The 18,516-nt window shown below is 47.3% G+C and overlaps 1 protein-coding gene across 3 annotated transcripts in view; it reads right to left on the bottom strand.

Annotated features, from left to right (window-relative positions):
• The window catches only part of srcap (Snf2-related CREBBP activator protein), a 29,096-nt gene that overhangs the window by 8,730 nt on the left and 1,850 nt on the right, over positions 1-18,516 (bottom strand). For 2 of the 3 annotated variants that reach the window (XM_036946386.1, XM_036946388.1), the window contains exons 3-26: positions 15,228-18,442; positions 14,493-14,540; positions 13,913-14,167; positions 13,557-13,742; positions 12,885-13,224; positions 12,019-12,197; positions 11,800-11,878; positions 11,612-11,701; positions 11,259-11,435; positions 10,883-11,094; positions 10,448-10,625; positions 10,190-10,326; positions 8,338-8,507; positions 7,875-8,067; positions 7,595-7,731; positions 7,181-7,367; positions 6,740-7,061; positions 2,914-3,123; positions 2,567-2,731; positions 1,721-1,870; positions 1,229-1,621; positions 1,005-1,147; positions 472-782; positions 29-231 (exon numbers count right to left, since the gene is read on the bottom strand). In XM_036946386.1, the coding sequence (XP_036802281.1) occupies positions 29-231; positions 472-782; positions 1,005-1,147; positions 1,229-1,621; positions 1,721-1,870; positions 2,567-2,731; positions 2,914-3,123; positions 6,740-7,061; positions 7,181-7,367; positions 7,595-7,731; positions 7,875-8,067; positions 8,338-8,507; positions 10,190-10,326; positions 10,448-10,625; positions 10,883-11,094; positions 11,259-11,435; positions 11,612-11,701; positions 11,800-11,878; positions 12,019-12,197; positions 12,885-13,224; positions 13,557-13,742; positions 13,913-14,167; positions 14,493-14,540; positions 15,228-18,161 (7,399 nt within the window). In that variant the 5' untranslated portion in view covers positions 18,162-18,442. The remainder of the gene's footprint in view (positions 1-28; positions 232-471; positions 783-1,004; positions 1,148-1,228; positions 1,622-1,720; positions 1,871-2,566; positions 2,732-2,913; positions 3,124-6,739; positions 7,062-7,180; positions 7,368-7,594; positions 7,732-7,874; positions 8,068-8,337; positions 8,508-10,189; positions 10,327-10,447; positions 10,626-10,882; positions 11,095-11,258; positions 11,436-11,611; positions 11,702-11,799; positions 11,879-12,018; positions 12,198-12,884; positions 13,225-13,556; positions 13,743-13,912; positions 14,168-14,492; positions 14,541-15,227; positions 18,443-18,516) is intronic. The other variant, XM_036946387.1, reaches the window with a different exon arrangement.

The following is an 18,516-nucleotide window of genomic DNA, read 5'->3' as shown; positions in this document are numbered from 1 at the left end:
TGGTTGTGTTGTCTGAGTGGGGACTCACCGCAGTCGTACTGGATCAGCCTCAGGTCAGGGAAGTGGGTCCTCATGTTGCACTGGATGCGGTGCAGACTGCGTGCGAGCGGGGCCACCTGGGAGGAGAGCAGCGAGGTGAACACGGCCTGCTGGTGGCTCAGAGACGGAGGGGGGTGGCAGCTGTGCATGGTGATGGCTGGAGCCTCCACCGGCGGGATCACAAACGTAAACCTGAAGGTTAGGAAATAGGGTCCGATTAGAAATGGTCATATTTACCCTTCATCAATCCCTGGGGCATCACAAGAAAGATAAACAGAAGGTGCTTGAAAACTGACAACCGATTCAACTCATGAAGGGCTTGGTGATTAGTGTGGTGATTTGTTAAATCAGGTGTGTTAGTGCAGGGATAAAACAAAAAATGTGGACCGTCTCGTGGTTCCAGACAGTGGACAGCAGCAGTCAGTGTGTTACCGTTCGATCACATCTTTGAGCAGCTGCAGCCTGTCCTCGGTGGTGTGGATGCCCTCCCTCAGGGCGCAGCTCTGGTCCCAGTAGTCCGTAGTGCTGTGGGACTGGGCGAACAGGCAGGCGGCGTGGCCCGAGCGACCCCACTGACCCAGGGCCCTGGGGGCCGGAGCAGGGCAGGAGCCCGGGAGGAAGGTGAGGAAGTCCAGCACCTCATGGCCAAACACGGGCTTGGCGCTGCAGTGCAGGTCGTTGATCCGGATGATCTGGGCCAGGCGGCTGTCTCGCTGCTTCTTGCGGCTGTCTGCCAGCCATGACTGACGGGGGGAAAGGGACAGTTTGTCAGTTGATAGGACAACAACAGTTAAAGGGACATGACAGGAGTCAATTTAAGAATGTTGCTGTGGGCTGATAACTGACCGAACTAAAAAAAGGTACTACTGTGGGATATACGCAACCTCAATTTCATACACAGTGATTGAAACAAGTCACAAACAAAAGAAAAGAGGTTTGTAAATGAAAGCAGATGTAGCTAGTACCATGTAGAAGGGGGAGCGAGGAGGTGGGCGAGGTTGTGCCCGAGGTCGAGGGGGGACAAATCCACCCACATGGGACCCTGATTTAGGAACGGCTGATTTGGTGTCGCTGCTCTCCTCACACGTCAACGTAGAATTCACACGCGCTAGAGTGGAGAATTTACTTGTTCAATACAGGGATTGTAAATACAGAATCATAAAATTATTCTTTGCATTCATCTCTTCACCTTTCTGTTCTGTGCTGGTTTCTGCTGGTCCCGTTACTACCTTAAGCACTGGGCGAGGGGGCTGGGACTGACTGAGGGCTGAGGTAGGATTACGGGGGGGGGCAGGGGTTCGAGGGGGGGCTGGGGTACAGGTTCTAATTGTGACTGAGGTAGGGGTTCTAGGGGGGGCCAGGGTGTATTGAGCAGTGGTGGGCCCGGGGTGGCGATGGGCCGTTTGCTGGGGGGCAGGAGTTCTCACAGCAGTATTGGCATGATGGTGCATGGAGGTTGACGCCTGGGGGGCTACGCGAGGAGAAGGGGGCACTGCCAGGGTGGGTACACCCCCTCCCTCCTTGCTTGACTGGCGTACCACGATCTTCACAATCCCAGAGCTGGTCACCACGGAGGAGGGCACTGGAAAGGCAGGTAAGAAGACAACCGTCACTGAACCAGGGCAAAAGACCACGAACGAAGATCAGTGACCATAGTCTTAAAAAGGGGATGCTGCTGTACCTTGAGAAGAATTGCAAGGCAGCTGGATTCCCGAGGGTACAGGAGAGGTGGGGACAGCGTGGGTATTGGCTGAACTGAAAACTGCTACTTGGGCTGGCTGGCTGATGAGGTGGTGCTGCCCTCCGCTGGTCACCAGATGCATGACGTTACCTGCAGAGCCCACAGTAAGAACCACACAATTTAGACACTCCTGTCAGTACAGGATAGATACTGTACCCCTGACTTAAATAGAACACTAATATGGCTGTCTATATCAGCACGTTCTAGAGTTTAATGACATAAGCCATTCTGGTAATATACACTGAGTGTACAAAACATTAAGAACACCTTCCTAATGTTGAGTTGCACCCCCTTTGCCCTCAGAACAACCTCAATTCATCAGGATATGGACTCTACAAGGTGTTGAAAGCGTTCCAGAGGGATGCTGGCCCATGTTGACTCCAACGCTTCCCACAGTTGTGTCAAGTTGGCTGGATGTCCATTGGGTGGTGGACCTTTCTTGATACACACGGGAAACTATTGAGCGTGAAAAACCCAGCAGCGTTGAAGTTCTTGGACACAAACCGGTGCGCCTGGCACCTTCTACCAAATATTTTGTCTTGACCATTTACCCTCTGAATGGCACTCATACACAATCCACGTCTCAATTGTCTCAAAGCTTAAAATGTCATTCTTTAAACTGTTTCCTCCCCTTCATCTCCAGTAATTGAAGTGGATTTAACAAGTGACAATAAGGGATCCTAGCTTCACCTGGTCAGTCTGTCATGGAAAGAGCAGGTGTTCATAATGTTCTGTACACTCGGTGAATCTCCATGTAGTGTAGTTAGTGCTGGGATCTGACCTGACCTTGTACTGGGCGTGGAGGTGCCATGGGAACCTGGTGGAGCTGGGTCCCAGACAGGGTGAGCTTGTTGCCCTGCAGCTGGAAGGTGACAGGTTTACTGCCCTGGCACGATGACACAGGACGCCCGGCCAATGAGGCCAGTTGGGCGATACTCACTACCTCCCCAGCTGAGATAGAGAGAAAAATGGTAGATATTAAAATGTAGATGAGTTTAATTTCACCAGTAGAGATAAACAAAAAAAATATCATGAATTTACAGTCTAATACATTTTCAGTTTCTTCTTATGCACTGTTCATGCACATTCGTTGCCCGACAAGGAGAGTGTTTGTGAGAATGGCAGGTACTCACAGGGAAGCCGGGCCTGCATGTCTGGGCTGAGCAAAACCCGTTGGGTCAAAACGTTGCTGGGAGGAGGGGTGAGATGGGTGGCGGGGTTGCAGGAGGTGGTGGGTGGGCGTACGGCCAGGACTGGCATTGGGGAGCCGGACCTCATGACAGAGGGGCCACTGGGGTGCAAGGGCGGGCGAGGAGGGGCTGTGGGTGCCACTGAACACACTGCTGAGGGTTCATGGAAACAAGGGAAGAAAGTATTACATTATGTCTGTTTGTGTAGAATAGAATCGTTTGTCTGGCTTAGTAGAGGTTTCCACAAAAAATGTTTAACGGCATTCAAGGTTAAAGGAAAAGTCAAAAAGTATATATTTTGGTATATGTTTTTTATTAGTCCACTGTTGATAGTCCCAGAATGTTTTGCACGTCGGCAGTAAAGTTAAGATATTGGACTTTCAAGAAGCATCATGATGCAAGAAACATCATCAAGTGGCAGGTGACACTATGCTTCTTGAAAGTCCTATATCTTGACACTAACTGCTGACATGCAAAACATTCTGGGACTGTATCAGTGGACTAATGAAAAAAATCTAAATATAGTTGGAGTAGAATTTTCCTTTAAAGCTGCAACATGCTACTTTTTGGGCTTGCCCCCCAAAAAATGCACATAGAAATGTAAGTTATAGATCTGTCACTCTCAGAAGCGGTAGAGATCGGTTTCTATGTGCGCCATTTCTATGCTTCCCGTTAAGTTTCGCGTTTGCGTCTTTTACTTTCGGTTTCGTACACCAGCTTCAAACAGCTGAGAATACAATACGTTTGATTATGTAAAATATATTTCACAGCGGTTTAGATGGTACAATGTTTCTCTACACAACACTTGCTTGATTTTGTCACAAACTGAAATTAGGCAAACTATTTGAATTTTAGCAACCAGGAAATGGCAGAGCGATTTCTGCATAGTGCATCTAAGATCAGACCATTACAAAAACACTTGGATCATGTTTGATTTTTTCCCATGTAAATTTAGCAACTACTCAAGCAGTATTTACAGTGCATTCAGACCTCTTGACTTTCCACTTTCTTACGTTAGACTTGGATCAAATATGGATTAAATACAATTTTTTTAAAAATCCCCAATCTACACAAAATACCCCATAATGACAGAAAGAAAGGTTTTTAGAAATGTATAAAAAAAACAGAAATACTTTATTTACATAAGTATTCAAACCCTTTGCTATAAGACCCAAAACTGAGCTCAAGTTTCCATGGATCATTCTTAAGATGTTTCTATAACTTGATTGGAGTCTACCTGTGGGAAATTAAATTGATTGGAAATGATTTGGAAAGGCACACACCTGTCTATATATGGTCCCACAGTTGACAGTGCATGTCAGAGCAAAAACCAAGCCATGATGTCGAAGGAATTGTCCGTAAAGCTCTGAGACAGGATTGTGTCGAGGCACAGATCTGCGGAAGGGTACCAAAACATTCCTGCAGCATTGAAGGTCCCCAGGAACACGGTGGCTTCCATAATTCTTAAATGGAAGAAGTTAGGAACCACCAAGACTCTTCCTAGAGCTGGCCGCCCAGCCAGATTGAGCAATCGGGGGAAGAAGGGCCTTGGTCAGGAAGGTGACCAAGAACCCGATGGTGACTGACAGCGCTCCAGAGTTCCTCTGTGGAGATGGGAGAACCTTCCTGAAGGACAGCCATCTATGCAGCAATCCACCAATCAGGCCTTTATGGTAGAGTGGCTAGACGGAAGCCACTCCTCAGTAAAAGGCACATGACAGCCCACTTGATGTTTGCCAAAAAGCACCTAAAGACTCTCAGACCATGAGAAACAAGATTCTCTGGTCTGATGAAACCAAGATTGTACTCTTTGGCCTGAATGCCAAACATCACATCTGGAGGAAACCTGGCACCATCCCTATGGTGAAGCATGGTGGTGGCAGCATCATACTATGGGGATGTTTTTCAGAGAAGAAATTGGTGAAACTACCCAAATACAGGTGTGCCAAGCTTGTAGTGTCATACCCAAGACCTCGAAGCTGTAATCACTACCAAAGGTGCTTTAACAGAGTACTGAGTAAAAGGTCTGAATACTAACACTACCAGTCAAACGATTGAACACGTCTACTCATTCAAGGGTTTATTTTATTTGTACTATTTTCTACATTGTAGAATAATAGTGAAGACAAACTATGAAACAACACATATGGAATCATGTAGTAACCAAAAAAAAAAAACACAAAAAAAGTGTTGAACCAATCAGCATTTATTTTATATTTGAGATTCTTCAAAGTAGCCACCCTTCGCCTTGATGACAGCTTTACACACTCTTGGCATTCTCTCAATTAGATTCAACTGGAATGCTTTTTCAGCAGTGTTGAAGGAGTTCTCACATATGCTGAGCACTTGTTGGCTGCTTTTCCTTCACTCTGTGGTCCAACTCAACCCAAACCATCTCAATAGGGTTGAGATCATGGCATTGGGAAGGCCTGGTCATCTGATGCAGGACTCCATCACTCTCCTTCTTGGTCAAATAGCTCTTATACACCTTGGAGGTGTGTTGGGTCATTGTTCTGTTGAAAAACAAATGATAGTCCCACTAAGCCCAAACCAGATGGGAATGCATTTCGCTGCAGAATGCTGTGGTAGCTATGCTGGTTAAGTGTGCCTTGAATTCTAAATAAATCACAGACAGTGTCACAAGCAAAGCACCGCCACAGCACCTCCTCCATGCTTCAACGTGGGAACGAAACATGCAGAGAACATCTGTTCACTTGTGTCTCTTGAATACACGGCGGTTGGAATCAAAAATCTCACATTTGGATTCATCAGACCAAAGGACAGATTTCCACCGGTCTAATGTCCATTGCTTGTGTTTCTTGGCACAAGCAAGTCTCTTCTTATTGGTGTCCTTTAGTAGTGGTTTCTCTGCAGCAATTCAACCATGAAGGCCTGATTCACAGAGTCTCCTCTGAACAGTTGATGTTGAGATGTGTCTGTTACTTGAACTCAGTGAAGCATTTATTTGGGCTGCATTTTCTGAGGCTGTTAACTAATGAACTTATCCTCTGCAGCAGAGGTAACTCTGGGTCTTCTATTCCTGTGGTGGTCCTCATGAGAGACAGTTTATCATAGCGCTTGATGGTTTTGTGACTGAAAGTTTCTTCAAGTGCAATGTTCTTGAAATGTTCCAGATTGACTAACCTTCATGTCTTGAAGTAATGATGGACACTACTGGTCTTTTACCAAACAGGGCTATCTTCTGTATACCAACCCTACCTTGTCACAACAACTGATTGGCTCAAATGCATTAAGGAAAGATATCCCACAAATTAACTTATGCACACCTGTAAATTTAACGGCATTCCAGGTGACTACCTCATGATGAGAGAATGCCAAGAGTGTGCAAAGCACTCAAGGCAAAGGGTGGCTACTTTGAAGAATATCAAATATATTTTGATTTGTTTAACACTTTTTGGTTACTACATGATTCCATATGTGTTATTTCATAGTTTTAACGTCTTCACCATTATTCTACAATGTAGAAAATAGTAAAAATAAAGAAAAACCCTTGAATGAGTAGGTGTGTCCAAACTTTTGACTGGTAATGTATGTAACTGTGATATTTCAGTGTTTAATTCTTTAGAAATTAGCAAAAATTGCAAAACTGTTTTTATTTTGTCGTTATGGGGTACTGTGTGTAGATTGATGAAAAAATGACTTAATCCATTTTAGAATAAGGCTGTAACGTAACATTTGGAAAAAGTCAAGGGGTCTGAATATTTTCTGAATGCACTGTACTTGTAAATCCAAGGTATTTAGTACTAACTTTGTTGGACTGGCGGTGTAGGGGTTGGCGTCACATCCTGGATGAGAGGGGTCCTTGAGGCCTGAGCAGCAGGGGTGACAGGGCAGGTGGGTCGGGGTTTGTTCACCACCAGCACCGTGCGACCATCAGCCTTAGGTAAGGGCTGGAACATCCTGTTGACCTTCATGCGAACGGGTTTGGGACGGGGAGGGGGGTCGGGAGACTCCATGACCTCCTGGATCAGCTGACGGGTGACCTTCCTGGAAGGCAGAAACACGTCGGCCTGGTACCTGGACACATTGGCCTCCAGACCCACCAGGTCAAACATGGACAGGTCGCAGCGCTGGGGACGGAGGAGGAGGGGTAAGGTTATGGACGTTTAGATAAGTACAAATGCATTTCAATTAGACTGCACAGCTCCAGTGACACACCCCATCCCCAGGGGGCAGTGGGAGCAGTAACCTTGAATGGGGAGACGTCCAGGGCTCGCTGTACCAGGGAGGCAGTGTGGAAGACGATAGGCTTGGTGATGAAGGGGGAGTGAATGGGCCGAGGGTCAAACAGGTTGGGGTGGTTACACACTTTACGGAGCTGCATCAAGATGTTGATCACAGACATGAAGTGACCACTAGCCAGCGTTTCCCGGGTCCTGCGAGAAATAAAAAGGGTGAAAAGGGGTTTCCTTTACAATATTAACTAGTAGATGATCTAAGCAAACCTACAGTAGAAGCTGACAACATCATAGTGATGTAATAACATTCTGGCAATGAAGAATAAGAATATACAGGTAAAAAGCGTATTACTGGCAGAATTTCAAACCAATGAGCCCTCCTGCAACGCATCATTTGCTTCCAGTAACCCCCTATAGATACTTACGAGGCCTGTGCCATGAAGTCATCGTAGAGGAAGCGCTGCCTCTTGGACAAACGGCAGCGCACCACATGCTCATATTTCTTAGGCATCTGCTTCTCCACATCCACCTTGATTCTCCTCAACAGAAATGGTCTGAGCACCTAGAAGGAAAAACAGAAAGTGGTGACATGTCAGGTTAGGGAGCAGAATGTCGTTGACAACATCTCAACGTGCATTAACAGTTCATTTGGACCCCCCTACATACTCTGACCAATCCACACCCCCTCGCAGCCGGAGTCCTTACCTTATGTAACCTCTTGACCAGGCCCTCGTTGTATTCCTGGCTACCCTCGATCATACCGGTGAGGGGGTTGGAGAACCACTCCTTGAACTCTCGGTGGGACTGGAAGACGTGGGGCATGAGGAAGTGCATCAGGGACCACAGCTCCATCAGGCTGTTCTGCAGCGGGGTGCCTGTCAGCAGCAGGCGCCTCTGACTGGGTCCAGGGAGAACGTTAAAATGACACTAGGTTAGGATTTAAGTTGATTATATTCTAAGTGGACGAAGAACTTTCAGCTTAAGTTGTCGTAATTTGGACTGATATTGGTTCAGGAAGAATGCAGAGAAATGGGAGCGCGTCGTTTGAAGGATTTTAGAAAAGCGCTATAAAAATGGTGTATTATTACTATTCATAAAATGAGGATTAGGATGTTCACTGGCAACACATACTGGCCGTCTATAAACATCCCCTTCCCTTAGTGCGGACCTGTTGAAGTTGAGCAGGCTCTGCCAGCGCTGGGACTTGAAGTTCTTGATGTTCTGGGCCTCGTCCAGGATGAGGTAGCGCCAGGACTTGCGTCGGAAGGCCTGGTGGTCCTGCAGCACCAGCTTGTAGGAGGTGATGCACACGTGGAAAGCGTTGGGCTTGGTCCAACCCTGAGTAGAGAAAGGAGAGAGAGGACTTTTTTCATTAGCTTATTGAAACAGTGACACTTCAGAGGGCCAGGGCTTTTTGTTCAGTTGGAATGAGGAAGCACCAGAAAAGAGAGATGAGGCAGCACCAGGGAAGATTCATTTGGAACACGAAAAGGAAAAGAGGGCGCCAAAGAAACACAGGGGAGGCAGGAGTTTACGGCAGACACTAAGAAAACCGGCATGGGTGGAACTAGGGCTTTGTGATACATCAAATTAATTTGATTCATTAAAATGTGTGTTTTTGCGTGATATTCCAAATGCCTGTATCTCAATCAAGGTTTTGTTCTTTTTTCGTTTTAGAGTTTATGTCCACTTGTCATGTTGTATTTTTGAGCTCTCCTTTTACACCAGAGATCTGCATATAATGACGAGATGCACTTCTTCACACTAACAATGGGAGTCGTTGTCCCAAAGGCTAGAGGACAGTCAACAAGCTTAGGTCCAAAATAAGCCCATAGAAACGCATTGGCCATATTTTGACATTTGAGCAAGAGTGATACCTCACTTCGCCTCTTCAGTTTACACACACACACACACACACGCGCCCCTACCCCTGCCTCTCACGCCAACAAAGTTGAGAGATCACATCTTTCTCTCTGGCAAGCTGTTTCAACACACTATTTGTATTTGAAGTTTGGTACAAAAATTGGTAATATGGACACCAACACATTGAGACATTATTTACTGTAATAGAGAAGTTAACTTTTTAAACTATGCCCTTTTTATGTCTCAACTCCTCAAATAGCGCACAGAGCAGACACTACTAAAACAACAATCCATGTTTAGTCTGTAGCAAGCGGTATTGGTACAATGTACCATTAATATAACAGTGTGGCTAAAATGCTGCTGTCTAGTCTGTGTTTCATAAATGAGCAATAAGCATAAAACAATTATAACGAATTGGCAACTCGTTGTCATTCTGAAAAATAAGGTAGGCCACTTGATTTCAACGCCCGAACCAAGTGGACAGGCTAACATGCTTTTCAAACATTTGGAGACAGGCAGAAGGGTGTGTTCATAACAATACAACTTTGTTAGCTATCAAATAGATCCAAGTTGGCTAAACTTAAATATAAAAGGTTAGCTGGCTAATCACTAGCACGAGGCCTTGAGGTTGTTGAGACTCGTGTTCTTGTTCTATAGCCAGATGCCTACTACAAGAAGTTAGTGCATTATGCATTGTTCTAGTTAAATTTGTAACAAAAACGGCTTTCTTCATTGACTTGAAAGCCAGAAAAGTGATTATTGTAACAACAGAAAAGTAGCAAGTTATTTTCATTATTTTATCAAAATAGTTTATTAGTGGGTCTTATGGTTGTGGAAGGCTTATATTTAGCCTAGGTATAACTTCACTAGCCCTTAATTATTCAGATCATTGCTGTCTGTTGAAATGCGTGTATTTTACCCTTAATTGCACAACAACGCTTATTTAGAAAATAAACATCACAAAAAAAATGTTTTAAAAAACAATATGATTTTTAGGCCATATCGTCCGGCCATAGACGGTACAAGCTGGAGGACTGCCCAGAACAAAGTGCGATGGAGAGCGGTCCTCGTGAGGAGCGATTTGTGCTGAGTTAGTAACAATTTGATGATTTGTATCCATTTACAAGGGGATTTGGTGATTGTTGGTAGTGGTTTACCTGTCTCTTGAGTTTCCTCTCCTTCTGACTGCCGTAGTAAGTGAGGATTTTGAATCCGGGACACCAGCGCTTCAGCTCCATCTCCCAATTCAGCATCACACTGGTTGGCACGATGATCAGATGGGGCCCCCAGTTACCTGAACAACCAACTTGATTAAGTATCCGATATCCAGGCTGTGTGCATATCTTCTATTGTCCTGGTAAAACGTCAGTGTATGAATGGACGAAAGGACTGTAATGAATGACTCGATGTCTTACTCTTTTCACAGGCGAGGTGAGCCAGCAGGGCGATGGTCTGGATGGTCTTCCCAAGGCCCATCTCGTCAGCCAGGATGCCGTTGAGCTTCTTCTCGTACATGGTGACCAGCCAGTCCAGGCCGATGTGCTGGTACTCACGCAGCTGGCCCACCAGCAGGAAGGGAATGGGAGTTTTGACCTATTGACGAAGAACAAAAAAAAAATGACACAAATAAAGAGATGCAGACTAGTTACATTTCACTGCATCATGGTGGAATCCTAGCCACCCAAGCCAGCGGAGGCTGGTGTCGCTTTAGAAGTGGAGGACAGGCTTATTGGAAGGGGATGAATGGAAAAGTATCAACCTTCCCCTTAAGTCATCAACAAGTTTATAGCAAAGGATCCTTGTTTCATGTTTGATCATCTGGCCAGTGTCGGAAGGCATGGGTTACCCACCTTGGTTGTGGCCAGGGTATAGCCTTTGGGCTGGAGGCTCTCTGCAGTAGCAGCAATGTGGCTGATCTCCTTCTTGGGCCGCGGGCCGCTTGGCAGAGGGGGGCTGTGGTCCCCCTCCTTCAGCAGGATCTCCATCCCCTCACCGCACTCATCTTCCTCACTGTCCTCTTCCTCAATGTCACTGACCTCGTCCTCTTCACTGTCCTCGTCATCTGGCGAGAGGTTCATTGAGAAGAGGGGTAACGCAGTGAGGGTGGTATAATCAGGACAAAACGCACATGCGTTTGACATGAAGCAAAAGCACTTGAAAATGTAGATTCTTGGTTTGTAGGTCCATCTACAGTGAGAAGCTTCCAACATTGCTTGTGGGCAGTACCTGAGGAGGTGGTGTTGCTCTCCACATCACTTTCTTCTTCCTCGCTCTCCTCTTCCTCGTCTCCGGAATTTTCCGACTCCTCTGTGCTGGCAGGAGAGGCGGACGCCGAGGGCTCCTCGAAATCAGAGGCATACGCTCCTTTGTACTTCTCCAGCAGCTCCTCCACAGTCATGTCACCTGGCAGGGGAACGGGAAGAAAATAACGTTTAGAGCAGTCGTAAATAACAGATGTTACAGACAGGGACGTAACAGTTACTTGGGGCTTGAATGACAACAGCTTAAAAACAACTACGCAGCACATTGGAGTCATTATCTGTGCAGCAGATAGACGTTTTAGTAGTGTGGGTGGTAACCTTCTTTAGCCAAGTCATCAAGCTCTCCTGCGTGATCAGCTTCCCCTTCCACTACCTCCTGGGCCGCGATGGTGTCCTCCTCGTCTTCAGCTGAGCACCACAGACAGGGACAAATAATTACACCAATGCTCACAGCCAAGTTATCCATTGACCAATGCACAACTACAATGGTATTACTAGGGTCTCACCATCCTCTTCGTTGGCTGTGAACTCTTCGTCTTCCCCCACTGTTGTTGACGAATTGTCTGAGCACTCCTCTTCGGAGGCCTGGGGAAGGAACAAAAGTCAGTCTCCACCGAATAACAACATTTACAGTATGATCAATGAAGTTGTAATGTGCACCAACGTATACAAAGGAAGGACATAGGAGTGCGGTATGAGTGAGCGGCTTTGCCAGTGGTACCCACCTGTGAATGAGGCCGTTTGAGGGTGCTGAGCAACTCTGCCAAGGACATGGTCCCTTCCTGTCTCAGCAGCTCCATCTCCTTCCTCTGGGTCTCGGCATCATTGCCGTCCTGTGCCTCCTCCACGTCGATGGTCTCCTCGTCATCTTCCTCCTCGCCACAGGGAGGCTCAAAGTCTCGGTCTGCAGACGGGGGGAAGAGAGACAGAGGAACGTTAAAAACCGGTCTGTTAAGGCATCTGGAAGCCGTGCAGGATTCAGTACCAGGATAAGTTTCGCTTCCATTAAGGCAGGCCAGGTCTGATGATTGGAATGTCAATGCACTTTAGAGAGGCATAATTGCATAATTTCTGGCAAGACATAAGGAGATGAGACTGGCCTCTTGTCAAGACAGCGCTTTCTCTAGTAGTTGAGCAGCCCTTGCACTGAAGTCACTGTTGACCTCCCAATGGCTTCCTGCACAAACAGCAATTTGTCAGCAGCCTAAACCAACAGCCACAGCCAGTCTGGTCACTGGACTGACATCACTGAGCCTGACAGTTGCTAATGGAGACTAAAATACAGGAGCACCACCTTAGCAACAATCTTACAGAATAAGCTTTGGACTAATATTAGCAATTGATTGCATTTACATAGCACGTTTCACAAGGTCTCAAAGCAACGCATCCACCAACAATGTGTAGCACCAACTGGTGGCACACAGCTGGTATTTCACACCAGGATGCACTACATACAACACACCAGCTGATCTAAGAGCTGTGGCTACAACAACCTCCTTATGTTGTAAATTATAGGTAGGCAAGGACTAGAGATTCTGAATTGGAGCAATCTGGATTCACAGGAACCAATTTGCAAAGAAACAGTCCTCACCATCCTCATCCACAGCAGGTGGAAGGGATTTTTTGGGTGGCGAGGGTGCAGGTTCACTGTTCCCAGCCGGTGCAGTTTCCAGGGCCTGACTGAGGAGGTCTGAGTATTTCTCTGTCTGGCCCACGATGAAGTCCAGCTGGAGGTCCAGGGCCTTCTTCCTCTTCTCCTCTAACCGGGACTGCTGCTTGTACTGCACCACCTTCTCAACACTGCCCCAGAAGGCCCGGACCTCCTTGGCTACGTTGGAGGCGACTCGTCTGATTTTGGCGTGCTCGTCCCGCTTGGCCTTCTCCTCCTTCTGCCTTAGCTCCTCGTGGTGTCGCATCACCATCCGCACCACCTGCAGAAACATACATATCTTTTTGAGTTCCTTTGAACTTTTTGAACATAACCTGAAATCATGATGGCAGTTAAAGGAGATATTCACCCATTTTGAATGTTATACCGTTTCTGTGCATCTCTGAGCGGTGTTCTATCGATTCCTGGGGTCACTTCCTGTTTTCATTTGTATCTGAACTATTGCCGTTGAAGCAGGCAGAAATACAGACGGTATGTTTTTACACCCCTGCTTTAAGCCATCAGTAGGTAATACCAATCTCTCTGCATTATGGATTCCACTTTGGATAGGTGCCAAGCGATGTGAAATGAAAATTATCTATGGGAGCCTCTGACCTTCCTGGCGACCCCTCTCTTCCACCTTCTCTCCTGGGCAAAGTCAGCAGAGAGCCACTGCATCTCCTCACACAGGTAGTCCCAGTGCACCTTGGGCCGGAGCGGCTCTGTCAGACGGGTCAGTCGCTTTATAGACCAGAAGCCTTCTCTCTTCAACGCTAGGGTCCTGCCCTCTATCTCAGCTTCCTACAACAACACAACACAGTTCACATCCGGAAGCAAAGAAATAAAGTTTTTCTAGTCTAGACAGTTGTTTAATTTTGATTATTCAGAACTATTCGATTGATTATCCAAAACTATTCAGTTGACATTTAGGACCAAAGGTCAGAAGGATGAGCAGAAGAACGCTGACTCACGTGTTTGGCCAGTTCAGCCATGTCGGCGTGACGCTCCATGCGGGGTCGATAGGGAGTGACCGGGTCCGATGGGGAGGAACCTCCCAGGCCCATAGAGGGCGGGGAGAGGAACCTACCCCGGGGACCTCGGAGAGCGAGGGGAGTAGTGCTGGGAGTCCAGTCACTGGAGGAAGATGGGCTAGGAGAGGGGGGTGAAGAACAGGGCGAGAAGGGAGACGAACTTGGAGTGACCCTGTCTGCTATCCACTGGCGTACCTGGAGATGAGAAGGTAACGAGGACTTTTGAGCAGGACCATAACAAGACTGTGCCTACAGGAACAGAGGCCAAAACATGCATAAAGATCACAGAAAAACCTGTCTCAACACGATGTTGCACATCAAGCTGTCAACAATTCTCTTTGAAATCACATGCGGCACTGAAGACAAAACAAACAGATGAATATTCTGTAGCCTACACCCGTTCAAACTGTGCAGTGTGTGCGCCACCTGCCATCTCAGGTGAAAAATATCAGCTGAACGATGGTTCAGTGATCATTCTGCAAGTGTGATCCTATCGGAGTGTCTGGTACCCACTGCTTACCTTTGAGAAAAGGGCCTTTCTGTCTGGCCTGCTCTGTCTCTGCTCATGCTGGAAAACACACATGGCTTAACATGCGGCCAACTTTAAATCACTCGGGCAAAACACTGCATCATGACAGATCATTTCATGCAACAAATGGAGAAACAATTTAGAGAACTGAGAATGAAAGGCTATCATTTGAAAACATGCTGAAAACATGCTGAAAATTAATGTCTTAAATAAAAGCATTGAATTACGCCTGCGTGTTCATTTTTCATCACCTGAAAAAAAGTCCCATGCTCAAAAACTAATCTGAATGATAAACGTATGACTTGTAGCTTTGCACTTTCAACAGGATTTCATGGAATTGCCTCATTCAAATATAAATCGCAGCACCAACTGAGCCAGCTACATTTTCCTACATTTAACTAACCATTGCATATTAATTATAGGGCAAACACGGTCAACCAAGCCAAGCTCCAAATTCTTCAAACCGAAAGGGGAGTTTATTATATAGCCGAATTAAATGTTTCAAAATTGCATATGAACACATTATACCTTCATTAAACAACGAAAATATGCATAATAAACAAGTAAACATAAAAGTAGAAAAATGTTATTGTGTGCCGCTGGCAGAGCAATCGTTTTTATGCGAAAATAATTGCCTCTGTCGATACATAGCGATATAATTGCTGACTTGGCAGAACATCTTAAGGAAACAGCTAGGCCTACATGGAAAGCCATTTTGGGGCATACCTTGCTCTCTGCCGGGCTGTGGGTGACCATGCTCCTGCGGCCAGGCTTGGCCTCCACTGCCAGGTCAGCCTCCCCATCACTGCTCTCCTCCTTGGCGCTGCTGATCCCTGGGCCCTTCACACCAGCTAGCCGTGGCCGGATAACGGGGAGCGGTCCCGACTGGCTCCCATCACAGGAGGAACTGGAGAGACTACTCCTCATCACATTGCCTGATGTTGAGGGCAACTTGGGGTCAGAGAGGTGCTTGGAAGGTGTGTTGCAAATGGTGGGAGGGTTTAGGGTTTGGGAAACTGTCACTGCTTTCCCCATGGAAGTTTTGATCGAAGTTAATGCCCCTCTGTCAGATTTGCATGGCGTGGGACCAGAGGGTGGGAGCAGATGGGGCTGGGATGGGGTGTTTGTAGAGGGAAGTGCTGCTGTGGGTTCTCTCTTGACGGAGGGCTCTGTCTGGCCTCTATGAATGCAGAGAGCCACAGGCTCCTGCACAGAGACTGCGGCTGCCACAGCTTTGGGAGGGCACTCTACCACAGGCGCAGTGTCTGAGCCAGAGCTGGGGCTTCTAGCACTAGGAAGTGTCAAGCTGTTGCTTTGCTGCACGCACAAGCCCAACAATAAGGAGGGTGGATGTTTGAGGAGAGGGGTGTCCCCACGCTTTAATAGGAGGAGCTTTGGGTCGATGACGCCAGAGGAGAGCGCAGACCGGGAAGCCTCCGGTTTGACCTCGGTTGTTGATGTCACATTAACAGAACCATCAACATCCTGTTGGGTATGCACTGGGGTTTCTGTCAGAGTTGGACAGGGCTGTGGATTTTCAGGACCTTCATGAGAAGAAACACAGGACTCTGGTTCTGTAGTACTTTGTAAGGTAACTCCTGGTACCACTTTAAGAGGACAATTCTGCCCTTTACTCTCTGACAAGTGTACGGTAATTGGCGAGGAGAGGACCTCAATACTGTGTTGACTGGTTGACTGTACAACAACCTCTGTTAATTCTTCCATTGGGGAGACAAGAGAAGACTTTCTGGTCGTTGACCCTACTTCAGTTTCACCTGGCAGCTTTTGGGTGTCACTCAGATGGGTGGTTGGGGAAACGCTCACCCCTCTATGGTCTGAGACAGCTGTGCTGGTCTCCATACAAGGTGCTGTAGCTTGTGTACAAGTGTCCGCCTGTCCAACTGTTGTATCTGATCCTGGGACAGTTATGACTAAATCAACCTCACTTGAATCTTCCACCACAGCAGCGTCCACTTCAGTAGTTGTGTTTTCGGGTTCTAAATTATGTCTTTCATCAGTCATCTCTACATCTTGTGTGGACAGACTAGGAATAAAGTCATTTGAACAGACCTCCATTTCTGAGAGACCGTGATCTGATGAAAGGGGGCCTTGCTGGATAATGGCTTGATCATTGTCATTACCCGTTTGAGGGGGAGATGGCAGGTGTGTGTCTTGTCCCTCACTGGCTGTACAATTCTCAGAGTGTTCAATGAGTGGGTTGAATAAGTTTACTTCATAGCATGGGGAGAGAGACAGTCTCTCTCCAACAACTTCTGTTGCAATCTCCTCCTCTGCAAAGCTATAAATCTCAAATTCTCCAGCAGCCAGTTGGGACATTTCGATATCCGAATGGGTCCCTTCAATAAACGACTTTGTTTCTTCAGAAGAAAGTTCAGAGTTTAATTCAATAACATCATGTTCTTCCAGGAGGATACACTGATTAACCTGCACCTCCTCAGACAACTCCAGGCTGGTCTCTCCTCCAAGCATCACAGCTCCTTGAGTGTCAGTTGAGAGGACATGCGCAGACACCAGTTGAGTCTCCATCCTTGTTACGTGCTCAGGATTAGACATCTGAACTTCAACAGATTGTTCTGTCTGCATTGAGTCTAGTTCTAAACTGAGGAGGTGGTGGACATGAGGGGTTGCTGCTGTTCTTGACGTCTCGTGTAGAAAAGAGCTTTGTGACTGGATTGTAAGGTTGGCTGAGGGTTCGGCCATTTCAGTCTCCTCCTCTGCCCCGTTAGCCTCAATCTGTTCCTTCGGTTGAGGTGGACTTTTTTCGTTATCGCTCTCACTCTGCCGGTCAGTTGAGTAGCTTGGGGTGGAATTTCCACTGCCAGGAGGCGTGTAGGGTACAAGTCCAGAGTATTTAGCTCCTGGCTGTGGGGTCCCGGATACGTCAGTTGGTGGGGCTGGGAGTGGCATTTGTGTGTGTGAACTCCCAAGTGTGACATGTCCACTCTCAGATGGTTCTGTAGGCATTTCAGGTTCTTGTGGTCCCTGCTCCACAGCATTAGCTCCCGGCATCTCTTCTTTGTCGTCATTCGAGTTCTGCATGGTGATTTTAGGTTCTGTGGAGATGTCGGTTTGTTTCCTCTCACAGTTGTCAGCGATGGGCTGCTCAGACTTTTGAAGAATGCCTGCTTGCTCTTTGACCTCAGACAGAGGTCTGTGGCTGGCCTGAATCGCCTGAGTAGGCAGAGTTGTTTGAGGCTGCTCCATCCCTCTGTCTTCTTTGTGGTCTGGGACTTTATCTTTATTTGGGCTGAGGGGAAGAGGGGAGGCCGTTGAGAAGGATTCAGAGGAAAGGTTTCTAGCTGGGTGTTCCCTGCTAAGTTCCTCCATTCCAGTCTCTTGTTTATATTCCAATTTCTCTGTCTCCGGGAGAGGCTGTCGATGTTCTGTCCCACTGACGACCACCATTCCACCTGCACCTCCCTGCTGCAGAGCCTGGTCCTGACCTGGTCCAGCAGCTCCCGTCTGTCTGTCTGTGTGGCTGCGGTTATCAGGTTGTGACCCGTAATGCAAATCTTGCGCTGTTCCTTCCGTCTGTTTGTCAGAGAATCTGTCTGAGTGAGACTCTGTAGAGACACTAGGATCCTTGGGGTGCGATGGGCCCAATCCTCCTTGGCCAATCTCAGCACCACTATCCGACATAGCCCCTTCTTCACAGCTGTCCTTAGTTTTGCAGTTGGGGTGACTCTCTGTGGGTGAGTTCTTTTCACTGACGTGTACGCGTCTTTCTGGCTGTGACGTGGCCGTGTTATCCAGTGGTGGCAGGGGCGCAGCAGGGACTGGATGCAGGGCATGCTGGGATGACCCAGCCACATAATGCTCAGCCTGGGGGTCGCCACCCAGCACAGCCGGAGGGGTGCACTGTTGCACCACCTCCTCCCCAGAGCTTCCTCCCTCTGTGCAGCTCTGGCTACACACTGCACCTGGAAGAAGAGCGAGGAAGTTGTCAGTTGACGTAGATAAGTACAGTACATGTATTCAGAGAGAAATTGTTTAA

This window comes from Oncorhynchus mykiss, chromosome 16 (assembly GCF_013265735.2).
Source record: "Oncorhynchus mykiss isolate Arlee chromosome 16, USDA_OmykA_1.1, whole genome shotgun sequence".
Classification (NCBI taxonomy): domain Eukaryota; kingdom Metazoa; phylum Chordata; class Actinopteri; order Salmoniformes; family Salmonidae; genus Oncorhynchus; species Oncorhynchus mykiss.
The sequence above is the reverse complement of the archived record's forward strand: the minus strand, read 5'-3'. Positions and strand labels throughout refer to the sequence as shown.